The sequence below is a fragment of the Drosophila montana genome, unplaced genomic scaffold, assembly GCF_035044405.1.
Source record: "Drosophila montana isolate Dmon_TW-CO22-7 unplaced genomic scaffold, ASM3504440v1 contig_1624_1, whole genome shotgun sequence".
Classification (NCBI taxonomy): Eukaryota; Metazoa; Arthropoda; class Insecta; order Diptera; family Drosophilidae; genus Drosophila; species Drosophila montana.
Window position 1 is genome coordinate 4821282 of NW_026996559.1, and position 20715 is coordinate 4841996.

Genomic DNA, 20715 nt, shown 5'->3' on the forward strand with positions numbered 1-20715 from the left:
CAAGTTTTTGAATATATTATAAATATTTAAGCAAATTTGTCTTTATTTCTTAGAGTTTCTATATACTAGATTAAAATTTGTGCATGCCTTACACTATGTTAATTTTGTTGCTAGCCCTTGCATAGTTCTTGCATATATTATAAATATTATTGAAAATTTCTATTTATCTTAACCTAGTTCTAAGAGTTTTTTTAAACCTGGTTAACACTTATGCTCAAGGTTGCAATTCGTGCTTGTACCCAATCGTTTCGAGCTCGGTACCCTCATTAATTTTTATTTTTACTATGAGCCGATCCTTGAACCTGGGCAGCTGGCTCAGGAAAGACTGTTGAGTTAATAAGTATTGGTAAAAGTTTTAGTTCTCAATTTAAGCAAGTTTTAAAGCGTTGTTTTTTTAAAGATGTAGGCGAAATGTGACGAATAAGCTACGAACCTTGGCTCATGAATGTTGCCAACTAGGAAGGGATAGTTTGGAACAATGAATCGTATTTACGTTAACTATTCATTATCTATTAACTATTAAAAACAAACATTTTATTGTTATTTAATTTAATTCAAACATACCAATTTTCTTCAGGTTCTAGATTCAGATTCTCTCAGTCTGTAATCATGGCGTATACTTAATGGCAAATCGTTTATCTTTTAACAGCAAAGTGCATTATGCCTAATTTGCCTCTGTTGTTTTTTCTGACATTATTCAAAATGTTATGTTATGTTAGCATTTGCTTTTTAATTTTTTGGATTCAGTTTTAATTTCAATCTTGTAGTTTTGTCAAATGATTTATCATATAATTGAGCTAATTCGCCCACTGTTGTATGTCATTTTTGGCCAATGTGCACTGTTGTGTCTTTATCTTCAACTGCCGCTTCATATTCTATGGCAACTGCATCTGCATCTGCTTCTTGTTGGGACTTTACTTTGTTGTGCGTTCGTGTGTGTGTGTGTGCCGATGTGCCGTTTTTATAAGTCTGCCAAAATGTAGTTCATATATTTTGGCGAAAATTCGTTTTGCAGTTGACATAACTTTGTCAGCTCCAATTTATCAACAACAATTAGTAGAGCAAAGACTGGCTGGCTGCCTGGCAGGCTGACTGACTGACTGACTGACTGACTGACTAACTGACTGACGTATGGCAAGTGCTCGCTTTTTGGGGCGTGGCAAGTATGTGACAAGTATTTTCCACAGCCATGCACAAAACTTTGCCCGTGTATGTGGCAAATAGACGACTTGACTTGCAATGTGTTGCCCTGCCAAGCTGATGAAGACATTGCAACATAAGCAGCAGCAGCAGCAGCAGCAGTAGCTGCAACATCAGCGTGGCATAACAACAACACCACGGCGTATGCGTAATATTGCCAAAAATAATTTATATGATTTTGTCAAATTTTGTTTGCCAGCAGTTTTGGGGCCAAGTGTCACCAAAGCTCGCACACCGTCAACTGGCTTATTATATTGCCAGCTGCGGCACTTGTTAAGTATATTTGCAAATATATTTATATGTATATACTTATAAATAGTTACCTGTACTCGTGGGATAGGAAGAATGTGCCACGGATGTTGCAGCCATTGGGATTCTTGCGCTTGCCATTGAATATTTTCTGATAATGATCATAATTATTCAAGTTGACGGCACCATCGAATGTCAACATTATAATTTGCGGTATCTGGAAAATAGGTTAGAAAGAAAAAACGGTTGTGTTCAATTGCGGGAGATACAACTCTGAGTTTCATATATTTTATTTAGTATGTATATATATAAAACGTTTTGTTCTAGCTGACTGACTGATTGATTGATTGACTGACTCACTGATTGGTAATCAACACACAAGCTGGGTAGCTGACATTTTTATTTGAGTGACCTAGACGAAGTTATGGAAAGTGCCACCTGCGAGTGTGAAGAATCGAGTGATGCATGAATCTTCTTTGTTTACCAACCGATCGGCTTCACACTCATATTCAAAGTATTTTTGTTGGAGGAGTGTTTCGCACTTTACGGCGAAACTTCAGATTACATATATAAAAAATGTTGAAAACTAGTTTCTGCGATTTTAAGATAATCCAGTTTCAGGGGAGAAAAATGCGCGGAAAGTTGTTGCTTAAGTATATTTTATCCGTTCAGATTCAAAGTCAATTTATTTGTTTAATTAGTTTCTAGATATTGTTAAAAATTTGCTCCCATCGGATCTAAACTTATTTGATTTTTTGATAAAATGTGACAGATATTTGTTAATTTTTTATTTTTTTTTCATGCGAGCAACTTTTGACCGCTTTTAAACGTTATTCATGAACTTTGCTTAGTGAAAATGGGTTTTAAGCTAAGAAGCAATAATTTCTTGAAGCCGGGCAAAGCCGAGTTGCATTCGCTACTATATTTATATGTTCAAGCCAAATGTTAACCGGCAGAAGTAACAGCAAAAAGTTGCCAATTATATGTATGATAAGCACATTTGCTCTCTCCTGTAATCTATCACTTTATATATGTGTGTCTGTGCGTGTGTGGTTGTGTGTGCGTGTTGCGTGTGGTGTGGGTGTGGGTGTGCGACCCAATTAGAGGAGCGCTGACCTCAAAATCAGCCGGGCATGCATTGGCATTGGAAGCCATAGCAGCGGCAAAGGCAGCGGCAGCAGCAGCAAACACTAATTGAAGGTTTTTGCATTTTGCATTTGTTTTTCCTGTCTGCGTTGCGCCTGGCTGGGTTTTAGACTTGGGCGTCTGCTGCTTGTTGGCAACTCGGCGTATGCGCAACGTTTACGAATTGAAACTTGAGCATTTAACATAATTAGTGGGCATTCGGTTAACCAAGCTGCGAGCTGCACGATCTGCATTGATACAGCCAACCTAAATTAAATTCAAATCATTCTCAACTACCATCAATAAAGCAACCTCAACAGCAACAACAACAACAACAACAACAGCTACAAAAGCTACAGCAATAAGTTTATCGAGTACTAAGGCAAAGCAATTCCATTACAAAAATTGCCACCCCGTTGACACATTGAAATCGCATGGGGCGACGTTCGGTTTGTCGTCGCCCGAAAGAAGCTTGCAACACTTTAAGTGCAATTCCATAATCAAAGACCAATGCAAGTGCTCACCCAAAAGAAATGATGCGCCATAAAAACAAGCAGCTGACAAATAAATGTTAGTAAAACAACGCATCTTGAATACACTTTCGAAGAACTCCAATAAATGCCAGCTAGCATATTTTCTAACTATTCTATGTAAACTAGATCAGTAAAGCACCAGAGAGAAGTATATAAGAAGTTTTTAAAATACTTTTAGATGTATAGTGTTGATGTACTTTTGAGCTAAAGCTTTTTGTTGTTCGCTCAAGAGGAGTGTGCGCTTAATAGATGGAAAATTAGTAAGGTCTGATTTATAATAGTTTTGGAGAAAATGTCAAGAGGTGTGTCCGCCTAATAGGAGTGTCCGTCGTTGGGAGAGTTCTCACCGTACCTAATGGGTTCGTTCTATACGTTATTTATTTGGTGAGAAAATTATAATATTCCCTCCGTGGGTTTAAAAATTGCTGAAGTTGATGGAATTTTAAATGGGAACTTGGTCACACTGTTGCTTCGATAACTTTATCGATAACACTTATTTATTTGACATCAGCTATCACAAGCACAAAGCATTCATTTTTTGTGAGCTCGTTCTATACGTTATAGATTTTGTGAGAAAATTTCTTAAGTTGATGGGAATTTAGTTTGAACATTTCTAGTTAGATTCCTATTTAATCCAATTAGCGAATTCGTGTGCTCATAAGGAGGATTTCTCTAGAGCAAATTCATTTCGTCTAACGCACATTTTCAGAATTAATTCACAATGATTACTTTATTAGCTTTAGGTTATTTCTATAGCGTGCCATATAAGAGTCTTATATTAGTTCTAGGTACTTCACCGCCCTGTAGAAGTTCAAGTGCTCACAAGGGGGCGTGATTTTCCAGTTTGTGAAAAACAAGGCTTAAGATGGACAAAACTGGTCTGAAAGCTTGAAGAGGTATGTCCATATTTGAATTGTTCCTCTTATTTAGCTGTCTTGAGCAGCACGCAATAGTCGAAGTACCCGAGTAAGCAGTAAAATAAAAATCGAATGCGATCAGCATAAAGCAGCATGTGAATGGCACTGGCTGACGAGGTGGCAGCCAAAATGCACTTGGCCAGAGCTGCCCATAACGAGGTGTGGCACGGGCGGCGGCACTTAACGCTCATTGTTGGAACACATAAAAAGGATTATTGTACAAATTCAATATTAATGTGGGGGCCGCCTAACCAAGCCTTAACCTCAGTCCTGGGGCAAGAGTCGGCAATTGACCCTGCCTCCTTGAAACTCTGCTAGCTACCTCTATTTGATTGTGTCTCTCTTTCTGCCTCTTTGTCACTCTTTGTTACTCTGCCCTTGGCATTTGCCTTGCCCCATGCAGCTGAGCTGGCAAAATTATGCAGAGGCGTGAAACACTCGAAAGCATCGAACGGCGGTCAGCTTAAGTGTGGCAAGGATAACAGATGATTATTAGGATAACGATGATGACGTTGGCGCCTGCTGCTGCTGCCGCTGCTGCTGCAGCTGTTGGAATTGAAATTTGCGCTTTGATTTGACAGCGTATTCGAGCGTTCTTTTATTGCCTTTGCACTAGCTTTTTCCTTTGCCCTGCTATTGAAAGGCATATTTCAAAAGCCGCTTCCGCCAAAATGAGTGCAAATCAACAGAAGTTGCAGTTTTTTTTAGTTTTTTTTTTTTTTGCTTCTTTTCCAACTTCTCACTAAATTATAAAGTAAAAATATTATTGCAAATATAATGAATGTGCGGAAAGGCAAAGAAAAAAAGAATGCTGGCGATAGTGCATAGACAAATAAAAAATAAAACAAATTTAAAGTTTGCTCTAAATAGTCTAAGCTAAGGCTAAAAAACATTGTCATCGATAGCTTGTGGTTGATTGTGAAAAGTAGAATTGTATCTGGAATTTAATACTCAGGCACATGCTGAACCTTTAATAAAAATAGCTCAAATAAAAACTTGCTTTTATCCACTTCGCAAATACTAAATATATGAAAAGGGTTGCGGCTTCTTTATAAGCTTTGAATGTAGTACGGCAATTTATTTACATAGTGCTTAAATTTATTTTTATACCCTGAACCCATGAAAATGGGTAAAAAGGGAATTTTGTACTTGTGCAAATGTATGTAACAGGCAGATGGAAGCATCTCCGACCCAATAAAGTATATATATTCTTAATCAGCATCAATAGCCGAGTCAATTTAGCCATGTCCGTCTGTCTGTCCGTCCGTCCGTCCGTCCGTCCGTCTGTCCGTCTGTCCGTTTGCCCGTATGTATGAACGCAAGGATCATAGAACCTATAAGAAATAGAGCTAGCTGTAGGTCCTCCTAGTCCCCGCGCAGATCGAGTTTGTTTCCGATATTCGATTCCGATTTGCCCCGTTTCCAAGTTATCGATAAAAATCGATATCGAAATCCTGTTTTTTGGGCAATTTCGGTAAATAATATGAGCTAGAGTCACCAAACTTGACATGTAGCTTCTAGAATAGTATATATATATCAAGTATCTTTCATTTTATACCTATCGCCGGTTGGAAGAAGAGGGTTCAGGGTATCCCCTAGTCGGGAGCTCCCGACTAGAACCTCTTACTTGTTATTGTATGTTAAGATGAACATCAAATAAAACTACAGACGAGCCATTGGAAACTATAAATTTGTCTATAAAATAATACAATTATTTTATAAAATTTCCCGAAAAGATGCTTGATAATTCCACGACTGAGACTAAAAGGTTTTAGTCAGGAATTCCGATTTAGTTATTATTAACCATGAACCTTACCCTAAGCCGGATAAGCTTATTAAAGAACAAATGATTCTTAGCCTGAACCAAACCCTGTTTTATGAAAAGCAAATTGAATTGATCTATTGAGGATTATAAAAGTGTGATATTCCGTGTGCGAATTAGGGCGAGGCATTGGTTCCAGCCCTAAACCGAATTATCGAATCAAGGCTTAAGCCCAATCTGCCTATTACCTGTACTCACTAAGCTTTTAATAACTCTTAATAACACACACGCTGACTAGCACATGCCAGCAAAAGCTTTGAAAGCGCATTTAAGCACAATCCCTCAACTAGCTGGCAATATGTCAGAGTGGTCTTAACAGCATCTAATCTGTGTTAGCCTCCAGCTCTTAGGTTTTGGCTTACGGCATTGGGACGCATTTTTGGTTTTTTTGCCTCTTTGAGATTTTTTTTTGTGCATTTGTAAGTTTTGACAAAAGTTGCATTTTGCGCAAGTGGAATTCTGGACTAAAAGTAGTTGCAAAATTGTATATGACTGCATAAGAGTCTATTTTTGCATGCTCCTCCTGTCGAACCGCCCCCACTTGCCGCTCCCCAGTCCCGTCCCCGTCCCCTTCCCCGTCCACTTTCTCTTGCTCTCTTTGTGTGCGTTGATAATTTCTGCTTAATGCGACTCAAGTTTGCACTTCAGTCTTTGAGCAAATATGGCAGACAGACAGCAGTTGACAAGCACCTTTGCCTGAGAGACAGAAGTTTGCCAGCCAAGCTCGTTGAGCACTAGAGCAAATGGATGATAGATGGGTTTTTCATGCTGTTCGAGAGCCTGCCGACCAGAGTGACTGAGAGAGGGACAGTGGGGGGATGAGATACTTTTGGGAGGGGGGCGTGTGAGATGCAAATTTGCATAGCTTAGTTGCTCAATCGCGGCGACAATTGAGCGGCTCATTGATTGAGTGATTGCAGCTGCGCATAAATGCAGCACCCTTAAACATCAACCGTCAGCCCGCGCAGCCCCCGATACTGACGGCACCTCACCCTCAAGAGCAGCTCTCTGCAAAGTTTTTGTTGACACTGTGTGCCATCTTTTCAGTTTTCTTTTTCATTTACTTTTGCGAGCTCAAATCAAATTGGATTCGCATTCAAATTGAGCAAAGCGCTTTATTTAACGCCCTACCCAGCCCCTCCCCTCAAATTTTCTGGTATAGGCTTGGCAGCTTCTTGGCATTTGTATGCCCTGTACAGAGCAAAGGACTGATAAGGGGTATCTATGTGTCAAATTGTATCTATGCAAGCGACGGAGGAGATCTCACTCGCAATTATTTCTGAAAGCTGAAGAACTTTTCAATATGGTTTGCCTTCCCAGTATAAAAGATTATTCCAAAATGTATTTTGCTGTTGTCTAATACTTTTTTTTTACTTTGCTTTTCTTCCTTGTAAACATGTGGAGAGCCATTTTGGTCATTGATTATTATTTATCTCACGTTTAAACAAATTTCGAAGATCTTTTTAAAATTTAACGAATCCTACTGATACGGAAACTAAATGGTTAATTGAATAAATTATAAACTTAACATAGTGTATAGGCACTTGTACAGTTTTTTGATAGTCAAGCATGCTCGGCCATCAAAAAAAGCATTTACATTTTCTATACTGTGTGCAGTCTTTTGCGCTCTTCTGGCGGAAATTGGCCGCACTATGAAATGGAGCGCAAGGCGTTCGACGATAATCGAAAATGCCGCTGACAGTGTTGACTACGCGGCGTATGCGTAATGTCGAGCATAGCTCACACGATGTGCAAAAGATATTGCCTAAATGTGCGCACAAATTAACCGCCTGTTTGCGGTTAATTGAGATGGCATTAATTATAATTATGTACACACACGCACACGCACACGCATACACTCACACCCACACGCGCACACACACAGATACAGACACGAGTAGTACAAATAGGCTGTCAGAAATTGAAATCGTTTTGTTGGGCGGCTGTGGAAACACATGTAAGCGCTAATAACACTTAAATAGGCATCCGGATCACTCGCACAACCCCTTAAACAAAGGACAAAACTGGATTGGATTGGGGCAGGTGGCTGGGTGGTACAACAGAAGGCACTGCAACAGACACACGCACACACACACACACATACGCACACACACACGCACACACACGTTTCAATTTAGAAATTAAGTGGCTCACTTGCGATTTGTTTGTGTTTGCGTTTGTGTTTGCGTTTGTGTTGGGTATTTGCGTTGTGCGTTCTGCGTTTTGCGTTTTGCATTTATGTTGAAAATCGGCCGACTATGTCGACGTCGCTGCCAACGTTGCCGTCGCTGTCGCCACATAAACTTCCGTTGCTTTCGGCTCGTATTTGACTTATTATACACTATGCAGCTTGCAGTGCCATTACCTATGTTAATCAACTTTACTAGCTGGAAATTCGCTAAGTTAAACAGAGGAGAAACCCAAAGCAATATTCAAGGTCCAAATAGACCTTACAATTTAGGTGGTATATTTTTTGGTTATATATTACCATATAATATTATTATAGTTGTAATGGAATGTAATACTTAGTTTGGATAATAATTAAATTAACTATTTTATTTCAATTAAGTCATATACTTATTTATTTTCTGTATATCATAAAAGCCTAGCTTTATCACAATATCATTTTAAGGGGGGCTGTAGAACCACAAAATGAAAAGCCGCTGGTTCGATGCACATTTCGAGTGAACTTCGCGTGTTCAATATTATAAAAAGTTTATTGAAAATTTACTGTTAACAGTGCAAATTAATGATAGAGTATTCAAATATTTGACATGTTTGGTAAATTAAAAAGTTGTTGTGCGTGGTTTTGTTGTTGCCTGGCATTGCTATTATCGTGCATGCGAAACCACAACTAATGTGCACTTCAAACTGTCTGTCAATTGGTAGCCCGCACACAAACATTTACACACACGCATGGGGACACTAAATCAAATACACAGACATACACTCAAACGCACACACACACACAAAAGAGCCGACAGTATTTTTATTCATCCTGTCTAAAACTGATTATGCATATGAGTTAAACTATGCGAAAGGCTTACCGAGCGTTGAGCTTTAAAGTGCGGAATTGAAATAAAATGTGAAATGACTGCATTAATCTTGTGTCTTATGCATACTTGAAATGCATGTCTAGATATAATCCCAGTATCACCGATTTCCATTTGGTATTCAAATAATCCTTTATTGTCTCTAATTTTCTTTGATTTTTATTTATTTCCTTTTCCTTTGTATTTGTATATATGTACGTATGTGCTTGGCAGTCTCTTATAATCCTTTTATTTATGCTCATAACAATCTTTTTATTTATCCTCATATCAATCAGTTTATTGATACACTTGTGTGTATCTTACCATTAGGCAATATACACATGATTGCTTCGAATTCTGATTTGATGTAAACGAATTCGGCTACAGACAAGCTTATCGAAGGTTTTGATATATTATATATATATATTAACATATATATGCATATATATATATATATATATATATATATATATGCATATAATATAATTATATGCAATTCTAATTAATAATCTGGCTCTAGCCCCTCCTTCCCCACTCTCTCTCCCTCTTTCTATGCACTATTCACTGTGAATATATTCAGGGATTTATCTTATTATGAAAATACACGCATTACGCATACGCCCTGTTTGCGCTTCTTGCAGCGTTGCCACGTTGCATGAAGCTTAAATTTCATATAGTTTTATGAGCTGCTTGGCTTGTGTGTATGTGTGTTTTTTTATGTGCATGCATTGAAAAGCACATAACTCTTGGCCAAGTAAACAAACCAAAGTTATTAAACAGGATATTCGAATCAACAGGAACAGCAGCTATGACTGCAACCCCAATAGCAATGGCAACAACAACAACAACAACAACAGCAACAAGACAAATAACAACAACAACAACTGAGACTGTGACAACAATGAGCAACGAATGGCACAACAAATGGCAAAGACAGCAGTACAATTTCCTTATGCAAAGCAGCGATAACAGCAGCCGAATGCAAATACACAGATTTATGGCCAGACCGAAGCCAGCCCCAGCCCCAACCCAAACCCAAACATAACACCAAACAGATATACCCCGCCCCTACCCTATACCTTTGCGAAGGCCCAGCTGCCATAGTCCTGTGCTGCTGTGTTGTAAAAATAAAAGCTGTCAATGCACTCGAAATTTATCACCTTGCAAATTAACACTTAAAAGCACAAAAAAAAAAACAAAAAAAAAAAGATAAAAAGTATATATTATGGAAGAGTGGGTTAAGTGCTGTCCATAGCTTTATGAATCGGTTGTCGCGCAAGGAGCACTTACCTTTTCGGCCTCCAGTTCCCCAGGTATCTGGGTGCCATCCTTGGAGCAGAAGCAGTAGGGCAGCTGGCATTCGTCCGTATTGCAGCGCTGGGCGGTGTCGGCGGGCGCATCCGTTGCCGGCGCAGGTGCTGCAAGGACGCAAATGTACAAAATGGTAAAAACTGATTACAAAACGAGCTTATAAACTAACTCGGGCAATTGAGGCTAGAGTCAAGCCTGTTGCACAAATTAGTTCAGAAATTATTTAAAATCTATTTGGTTATGCGAGCACAATTCTATGCCCGACAATCGAAGGACCATGCCCAGCTGCCTGCTGCCAGCTACCTGGCAAGACAATCACCGAGAGCAGCATGTCCAAAGTTAAAAGTCAACAAAATAACACAATGCAATACAAATATCAATAAGGCAGCAGGCTGCCAGCCACACAACGTACAAAATGTGTAAGAAACAAGTTAAAAGAAAGTTAACATGAAGAGAATAAGACAGAGACAGAGACAGAGACAGAGAGAGAGAGAGAGAGAGAGAGAAGTTCAAATAGCCAAAGGCCAAATCCTAGCTACCCCAATCCCAACCACACCCAGCAGACCCGGTTCATCTCACACAAAACTAAACCCAAACCCGAACCTGAACCCGACCCCACACCAAAAAAAGAACGAAAGAAACGTTGGATGCAGCTTTTGGCACACTTATTTGCATATGTGGGCGTTGGGCGTGCCAGCTTTGTGTGTGTGTGTGTGCGCGCGTGTGTGCGCGTGTGTGTTTGGCTCGAACTCAATGGAATTCAATTGGCATTTCTTTTTTTTCTTTGCTGTTGTTGTTTGTGAACGAGTAAACAAATTCGCTTAAAGTCCACAAAACAAAAGGTTGGCCATGTAGATGTGTTTATAGAACAAAGCCAGGTACGAAGCCAACAGGTAAAACCGGCATTAGTCATGCACTGGGTCATGCGGGCCCAGCCTCAGGGGCAGAATCCATGTTACCAGGGGGCTAGCAGCAAATTTTAAATGCATTTCCTGCGCCCCGCTGCGTTCAATCAATGGATATGTTTGATTCACACACCATGCACATCCACCCACCTGCCACCCCACACCCTTACGGCCATCAGCCAGCAGCCAGCAGCCAGCGCCAGCCAGCGGAAATTTTGTTGTGCGCCAATCGAGGCCACAACTAAATTAACGCCAGTCATCGAAACGCCCCCGTGGCCAGACCACGCTGCATATCCAGCCCACCCAACACTTGAGCCATTGATTCGATTAACCTGGAAGATAGATCGCTGCAATAAGCGCAGGCGGGCTGACGGGCTGACGGGCTGACGGGTTGCCGGGCGGCTGCGGCATAATGCATATAATGAAGAGTCAAGAGTTGTGGCACGGTATCGATTACGGCTATATGAAAAGGAGCTCAGCAAAGCACAAGCAAATTGTCGCTGGCTTGAATCAACTTCCTGCCCTTCGTTCGTGAAACTGCTTTTGCACTTTCGAACCTTGGTTTGTCATAATATATTTTATAATTTTTATCAAGCAACTTTATTTCGCATATTTTCACCTCTTTCCATCTCTTGGCATCTGTCTAATATACAAATAAATGCAATTGTTGGAGCCTGGACTATTTATGCTTTGCCGCTGAGTCTTCTGCTAAAGCTTTTACTGCCAACCATTTTTCAAATTAAAATTGGTTTTTTTTGTGCTTTTGTTTCGGTTTTAGCCCATGGTAAAAAGTTAATTGGAATTCCGAGCTCGAACCGGTTCGTTTTGAAAACAAATCGAAATTTAAGATAGTATACGATTCTTATTCTGATTTAAGCCCTGCATTAAACTTAAATATTTCGCCATAAGTTTGGCATATTAAAAATAATTAGTGATGTGTTCGTGTGAATTTGGACGCTTCAGGACTTAGCTGCACGTTGTCGGTGTCATTTAAGTTGGTCGTCAACTTCCGTTTCCGTTGAGCTGGCCGCGCACGGTAGGTCTATTGACAGCATCATCAATCAATTTAAAGTGGACTTATGCCACTTGACAGTGCCAAATGCGATACAAACTAATGATGTCAAAAAGTTTCTTGCTGCTCAACCTTTTTGGCCAAATTGTTGCGCAGCAGCAGCTTAAAATAAATTCAATGCTGTGTGTCTCTCTGTGTGTGTGTGTGTGTGTGAAGAGTTTCTGTTAGCCAATTTAGATTCAGCGACGAGCATTCGTTAAGTATTCAAGCTTCAGTTGCTGAGCGAACGAGAGTAGCAAACAATTGACTACCCTTTATCCTTTATCCGTGCACCCCCCGCACGCCCCTTGCTCAACTCGACAGCTCACAGAATAATCACTAGCTGCATAATAGTTCAGTCTACAACTAACTAAAATAGCAAGAACAACAAATTGTTGAATATCCAATCAGAGAAATGGACATCGAGCTGCAGCACACATGTTTTTGATTTGGCTTAGTTTCTTTTTTTAATGGCTTATGCAAAGCACGGGATAACAGCGTAAACAACAACAAAAACAATTGAAAAACAATAACAACCATTGATATAACTATTGCAAAACAAAACAAACAACAACGGCAACAACAACAACAAGAACAACAACAACAACAACTCTACCAGCAACGAGCAATGCAACAAAATGATAAACACTGTAATACTAGCATATGCCATAAATATGAATGAGTTTAATTTAGGGCTTCAAATATTGATGTGTGCGTGCCTGTGTGTGCGTGTGTGTGTGTATGAAACGAGCTGCATATGTTTAATTTTAGTGTACTCGCACAGCTGGAGGATCCGTTTCCGGCTGCGCCTTGAAGTATGCAATGTGCCTTTTGCGCACAAATTGTCGCCCTGGCTGCTGCTGCTACTGCCACGCCCACAACAGATCCAATCAGAACAGCCACAAAGTGGAAAATCTATGGGAAACTAATATAAATGCATAGCTATCAATGCTGGCAAAAAATATATGTATTTGCGGCCATATCATAAATAACAGCATTGCCAAATGAAATGCTTGGCAATTAATTGGCCAGGACACGGCCCAGCCAGTCAGCCACAGTGGGACAATGGGACAGAACCGGCAACTGGGCAGTCAATTGCACACTGTGCAATCAACATTAATTCACACACACACACACACACACAGACACACGCTTACGGCTAGACAGCCTGTGCCCAACACCTCTCCAAAAAATAAAAGCATACAATTTTATTATTTCAGAAAGTAACTTGGCAAATTTGCGCACTCGAGCAAGTGAATTTGCATGTGTGCGTGTGTGTGTGTGTGTGCACAGTTATTGAATAAAATGTAATAAACACTTTTGGTAACTTTGTCTTATGCATTTCGCACTGCCAGCAACAGTCTCCACAGCAGCAAAGCAAAGCAAAGCAAAACCGAGCCGAGCGGAGCTGAGCTGAGCTGGGCACAAGCTGCATACGCTGCGTATACGTAATGCGGGACAGTTTGGGGCATATTTGTGTAGCTGCTTGGTTGTCGTTGTCATTGCCGTTGTCGTTGTCGTTGTTGCTGCTGTTGTGTAAGCAATATTGAAATGCTGTCATTGAGCGTGCTCACTGAATTATGAAATTGAAAACTATTCAGTGCAAAATTGCTTCGAATTTTACCAGCTCGTGTGAGTTTTCTACATGCAAGACTTTTGTGTATAAATAAATGTGTATATATATATATAAATATTCTCAGTGTGCTGCATGTCTTTTTATTTTTATTTTGTGCGAGCAGCAGTCTGTCAGTTGCTTGGACGCGCTCTGTCAATAGTTTTGGGCCAAGTTGGCGGCTAAACAAGCCAGTCAGAGAGTCAAGCAGTCAACTCTAGTCAAACACTTTTTGGCCAGAAATTGCTTTGGCTAAAATGGAATTTGGTACGCAAATTTTATTGAATTTAAGCCCAGAAAAGTGGCTTAGCTATTTTAATTTCTGTCTGGCAATAACAAAACAGTGTATTAAATCCAAATAAAATGAAATAAAATCGCATTTATATGCACATTGTATTGCATACATTGTGTAGTACTTCAGCCCCAGCCTGGCTCCATCTATGCACACACACACACACACACACACACACTCACGGACACGGACAAGGACACGCACGCACACACATGCGTTTAATGAAAAGCAGCCACTTTTTGCTTATTTATTTGGGACATTTGCTGTCACAATTTCAAATTCATTTTGGGTCTTGAATGCGTCGTAAGCAATTCGTCAGCTGAGACTTTTGGCAAGGCGGTAGAGCGGGCTGTGCGGTGTTGTCTGTGGGATAGGCTGTGGGTGCGTGCTGTAGGTTGGGTGGGTGGGTGGTTTTAGGGTTATGGAGCTGCTGCAGCTCAGCACTGAGCGCATAATCCCTGGCATGGCTTATGTAGCTGCCAGTTGGTTGGCAAATTAAAGTGCTGGACGATTAGAGGCAATCAGTGGGTTCTTCTATAAGACTGACTTCAAATACTCGCGTTCCGCAGCTGATTCGCACCACAGTTACTTAAAGCAGTGTATATATATTTTTTACTTTTGAGCTAGCTAATCATAGGGTTATGTACTGCTATACAACAACTTTGACGCAATAAGTTCTCTATGCTGTTTATAAACCAGAATCGGATCATTTTTCATATAGCAGCTATCGCAACTTTCCATCATAAGATTTCGGCTTGAAAAAGAGTATATATCATATATTTAATATTGAAATACTATCTGTTTGCAAGGGTATTTGGCATTCGGCAACCTTAAAACAGCTAAACCAGTTCAGAAAGTGAACTCAGCCTAGCTCTATTTGCTTAGCATGCAAATAAATACTTGTGCGTTCCTCTTTAAAAGATTATTTTTTATTTTTTGTTTAAATATTTGTAATTTCTCAATTGAAAATTCTCTTAATGTCAAACGAACTAATTTTTTATTGTGTTATTGGGTAAGCTGTGAGGCGTACAAGTAAAAGTGCTCGGATCGGGAGTGTCCGGCTAAGAAATACCCTGCGACTCAGTCTGTTAATATCATAGCTCTAACTTTGAACATATAAGTTTTATTTAATTTTGGGTGTAGTTATTCGAAATAGAAAATCTTCTTGATTCTTTCACATTAACCGAAAAACTAAATGTCGAATTTTGTGTTACCAGCTCTTAGACCTGGCGGGGATCTCGATCGAAGATCTGAGCTCTAATTGAAAAAAAAAGGAGATCGACTCGGCTCGGTTAATGCTGTTGATGAAGAATATGTTGACCTTATACTCGGACAAGCCTGCTTCCGCTTATACAGGGTATACAAAAAAGAAACTGTGAGTAGCCATTTATAATAGTTTAGTATGGTAAATTCTATAAAAAAAAATAAAAAACCCCAACTACACACGTTATATTAGTATATGCCACGCTCTGTTGCGCACTTTCTATAAGTATGCGTGCGTGTGCGATTGTGTGCGTTTGTGTGCGTTTGTGTGCGTGTGTGTGCGTGTGTGTGGCGTCAGCAAAAAACGCACAGAGCTTTGACCTAATCTCTGCTGCAATATTTTTCCTCGTGCCTTTGGCTTAAGCATTGCGGCTTTTGAGGCAGGAGGTGACTCTGTGCTCGCGCGCCTGTGTGTGTGTGCGTGTGTGTCATTTATGTTATTACTTTTCTACTCCAACACACACACACACACACTGTCGCTGACTCGCTGTCGCCGTCACAGTCGGAGCAAAGAGCTATTTATATGAGACAACATTCCAGTTGGTATTACGCAAATCCCAAATGCTTTAGCTGTCGTAGCTTTCTTCCAAGCGGTTTCCTTCCGACAACGACGGCTAACTGCGACGACGACGCCAACGTTGACTGCGACGGCGATGGAAACGGCAACGGCGACGTTGACGGCAACTGCATTGCTGACTATTGCAAAAGTGCGTGCTTGCATTTGAGCGATATGTCATTGTGTGTGTGTATATGTGCGTATGCGTGTGTGTGTGTGTGTGAGCTCGTGCTAGTCGCATCTTGAGTGTGTGTGTGTGTGTGTGCGTCTCTGCATTAAATTCTTTTCTACTTTCGGCTGAATTTTGAACTTAATGTTATTTTTATTCTTACACTACACAAAAACCTATACAACTTTCTTTTCAAAGATTTTAATGCTTGACTATTAGATACTCGTTAATAACATTGATAATGCTTTTTGCAAAACAAGCAGCTATATCAAAATTATTGAATATTTTTGAAATATCTCAACTTCTTTTGCTGTTAGAGACACAACAAAAATTCATAGAGTTTACTTTGGGTGTAAATGCAAAGCCTTTATGCTTTGTACTTGGCACTGATTAAATCAAAATATATTAGGTTTAAAATGTTTGTATTTTTAAACTTAACTTGTTCTCCGAGCAATATGAAAATATATTAAAGTAAAATTTATATTTAAAAGCTTTAAAAAGTTGCTAAAAGCACTTAAAAACTTTCTAACAACTTGGAAATAATTGAGAAAATAATTCTATTTACATTTTTTCATACAAGAATTTCCAAATCTGGTTACTTCATAGCGCTGTTGCTTGGTCGAAATTCTTAAATTTTGTTGAGTATGTAAATGGATTACAGTTTTTTTTTACAGTGTACGCCGAAATGTACTTGCATTGTCTTTTGTGTGTAGGCTAGGTGGACAAAAGGCAGAAGCCACACATTCACATCCTTACGCGTGTATATATGTGTATATGTGAGTGTGTTCGTGCCGCAAAACTGTAAGCTAAAGCTGAATTGTAAGCTCCTCTGGCTCACACACACACACACACACACAGTGCTGTGGCACTTGGTTACTCTTAAGCGGTCGCGTTTGTGCTCCATTTAAAGTGCCCTCGATGGCTGGAGACGCATCCCAGGCACTTGGCATTTATCATGCAAGCAGTAAGCCGGCGAGCCAGACAGTCTGTTGGCCAACTGCTGCGGCCACCTTTGCACTTGGCCAAGATATTGGTTCGTGCTCATCGTGCCTTGCAATGCATTGTCATCGAGTGGGCTTCGATCTTTTGGTAACAATTCGGTTATTGTGCGCCGCTTTCTACTTTTGGGCCATAAATGAATTATGCGACATTTACTCAAAATTGCTTCCTAATGCACAACATCCGGTGGGCAAATGTCTTGCATTCTACTGCCACTGCAACACACCCTCTCCCTTTATCTCTCTCTCTCTCTATCTCTCTGTCTCCCTCTCTCCTTGTGTCTCCATTCAATTCTCGTCGTAACTCTGTCACATTCAGTAGCTTAGCCCATTGGCTTCGTGTGTGGCTTGCGTCTCTCTAATAGAATGCCCGATTCTATTTTGAGCTTCTAATAAATTTCCCAGTTTCAGCCATGTAATTTTTTTGGCTGTTGTTGCTGCCTGCTTGGGCGGACTTATGTGTCTGGCGGCCAGTGAGTCGAAATTCGCCTTTTATTTTAGTTAACCACTTTGGTTGTGCAAACTTGAAATCGTTTAACAATCCGCTTGGCATTTGCCACACAACCCGGCCCCCAGGCCCGTGGCGCCTTCTCTGACATTCGCACCGTTTACCGTCTCCTTCTGGATACATGCATATGTGTTATTTTTTGGAGTGCACTTAAACTTTTGGGTTGCTTGATTTATGGCGCACTTTCAATTGTTGCCTCAGCCAAAGCCATTCCCTTGGCTATTTGTAGACAACATCAAGGACTGGCAAACATTACATTGACACTGTAAACTGTCTGTCTGGCCCATCCCATCCCATCCCAACCTATCCCATCAGTTCGCTATCCTCTATTCCGTATCTTATCTGTGTCTTTATATTAATAGTAGTCTGGGCAGCTTAGACATAACTTCATCACTTACTTGTTGGCAGCGGTCCGCACTTGGCTTCATCCTTAAATGTGCAGAACTTTTGCAAATCGTCAAAGTAGAGGCCAGAGGGACAGCGATTCAAATAGGGGTAGCCATCGACGCACTGCAAGTCAAACCCCAACGACAAGAATAAAGCTTTAATTGTCAGCTTAAGTGAACGCTCTGACCCGTGGGTCAGACAAATTAACCAGGTTATCGTATTTAGTTTACCTGATAGAAGCGGCGACAGGTCGCAGGATCAGCATAGTTTCCATTGGCAATGTGCGAGGGGCATGTGAATTCGTCCTTCTCCTTGTTTTGAGCTGCAAGCATTAATTGAGTTTTTCAATTTTTATTGACTAATAAAGTTCAATGTATTTGAGCATCTTTATGTGCTTCAAATTAAATTGTTAAACTTCTGAAGCTCAAGACTCTCCTAAAAGTGCTAACTCAAGCATTGCATGACAATACGAAAGCTCAACGGGAATCTTACTAAATAATCTCATTTTTTAATCTCTATATATAAATCAACGCACAGCCCAAACCGTAAGAGCTAGAATGCTGAAATTTCCGGAAATTCCACCCGCAAGTGTGGAAAAATCGCGAAAAACGTTTGTGTGTAACTTTTTTGTTTACCATCCGAACGGCCTCAAATTTATTTTAAAAGGTTTTTGTTCAAATACATTTGAGGGGTGCTTCGCACTTTTTGGAAAATATATGCCTCCTTGGTGGAAATGGGGGTCAAAAATTTGGTGGGTGACGTTTCGCCCTCAAATTCATTTCCAAGTATCTATATGAAAATTCATTTGAGACGGGATTTTCACTTTTCGCAGAATTCAACCTTCTTCGGGGGGAATGCGATTCAAAGATTTTTTGGCGAAGTTTTAAGTTGTGTCCGATTTGCTTCAAACTTATTTTCAAAGCTCTACATAAGAACTTAATAAATACGTATTTCAGCGATTTGGGAAATTCCACCCGCAACAGTGGTAAATTGGCGGAAAACGGTTGTATGAAAGTTTTTTATTAACGATCCGATTGGCCTCAAACTTATTTTCAAAGATCTTTGTTCAAATTTATTTGAGGGGTGTTTCACACTTTTCGAAAAGTCCGTTCCTCCTTGGCGGAAATGGAGGTCAAAAATTTGGTGGGTGACGTTTCGCGCTCAAATTCGTTTCCAAAGATCTATAAGAAAAATCATTTGAGACGTGTTACACACTTTTCGCAGAATCCAAACTTTCTCGGGTGGAATGCGACTCAAAGATTTTTTGTGGGAAGTTGTAAGTTGTGTCCGATTTGCTTCAAGCTTATTTTCAAAGCTCTCCATAAGAACTTAATGAATACGTATTTCAGCGAATTGGGAAATTCCACCCGCAACAGTAGTAGATTGGCGGAAAACGTTTGTACGAAAGTTTTTTTGTTTACCATCCGATCGGCCCCAAATTCATATTTAAAGATCTATGTTTAAATTCATTTGAGGGGTGTTTCACACTTTTTAAAAAATCCATCCCTCCTTGGTGCAAATGGGGGTCGAAGATTTGGTGGATGACGTTTTGTGTTCAAATTTATTTCGAAAGATCTATAAGAGAAATCATTTTTCGCAAAATCTAAACTCCTTCGGTGGAAAATGCATTTCAAAGTTTTTTTTGGTGAAAATTTAAGTTTGTTTTATTCCCGTCCGATCAGTTTCAAAATCATTTTCAAAGCTTTTAGAAAACATTGATTTTATAACATACGTGCCACGGGAAAGGCCGGGTTATACCCGCTAGTATACCTATATTTTTATAATTTTATGCCTAAATACATATAAAGTTACAAATAATACAAATGCTTGTTTACATTAAGGAAATACCTGTCAACATTGCATTGAAAAATATAATTAAAGCGGACCTTTAATTTGAATGGTTGAAGCGTCGGAATTTGATTTGAAAAGTTAAAAGCTTAATTAATTAATTCATTCATCAATTAAAATCAATACAAAATAATGTAATATTAATTAAATCGAGAAAGAAGGGCTATCTTCGGCACGCCGAAGATTTAATACCCTTGCAGACCCGACCTTTCAAATTGCTCATAGTGCTGTGCTCGTATCTAAGAAGCACAGGTTAAATAGTTAATGCCGAGTTTGGTCAAGATATCTTGAAAAACAAAAAAATGTTCCATATAACTTAATTTTCAACCGATCGTTCCTATGGCAGTTATATGATATAGTGGTCCGACCCAGCTGGTTTTGACACATGTACTCCGTGCAACAGAAAGAGACACTTCTGCAAAGTTTCATAAAGATAGCCTTAAAACTGAGAGACTAGTTCGCATAGAAACAGACAGACGGACAGCCGGACAGACGGACCGACGGACATGGCTATATCGACTCGGCTGTTGATACTGATCAAAAATACATATACTTTATGGGGTCGGAGATGACTCCTTTTATGCGTTACAAATTTCAAGACCAAATTATAATACCCTCTGCAAGGCTATAATAAAGATTTAAACGGATAAAGAAAATAAAAATGTCAAATATGTTGGAGTTTGTTTTCCTTCTGATACGGTCACACTCTTTTGGAGAATCTATCACAATGAATAAAGTAAAGTTTCAATTGGAATATAATAATAATAATAATATAATATGCATAGTCCCAAGCTTTTTGTCATAAAATATAGGCATTATGACTCGGATTGTTTCAAAAACGAGACAATTTGAATGCAATTCGGTAATCTAAACTTATTTTTGCTGCCAGTCTAATGAGCCGTTTCCATAAATCACATAAAGAACTTTGTTTTTGCCA

General features: G+C 39.7%; 1 protein-coding gene across 1 annotated transcript in view; it reads right to left on the reverse strand.

The window, feature by feature from the left end:
• The window catches only part of Cda4 (chitin deacetylase Cda4), a 48559-nt gene that overhangs the window by 20161 nt on the left and 7683 nt on the right, over positions 1 to 20715 (reverse strand). The window contains exons 2-5 of the mRNA XM_064699682.1: positions 18161 to 18252; positions 17942 to 18053; positions 10169 to 10296; positions 1524 to 1666 (exon numbers count right to left, since the gene is read on the reverse strand). Of these exons, the coding sequence (XP_064555752.1) occupies positions 1524 to 1666; positions 10169 to 10296; positions 17942 to 18053; positions 18161 to 18252 (475 nt within the window). The remainder of the gene's footprint in view (positions 1 to 1523; positions 1667 to 10168; positions 10297 to 17941; positions 18054 to 18160; positions 18253 to 20715) is intronic.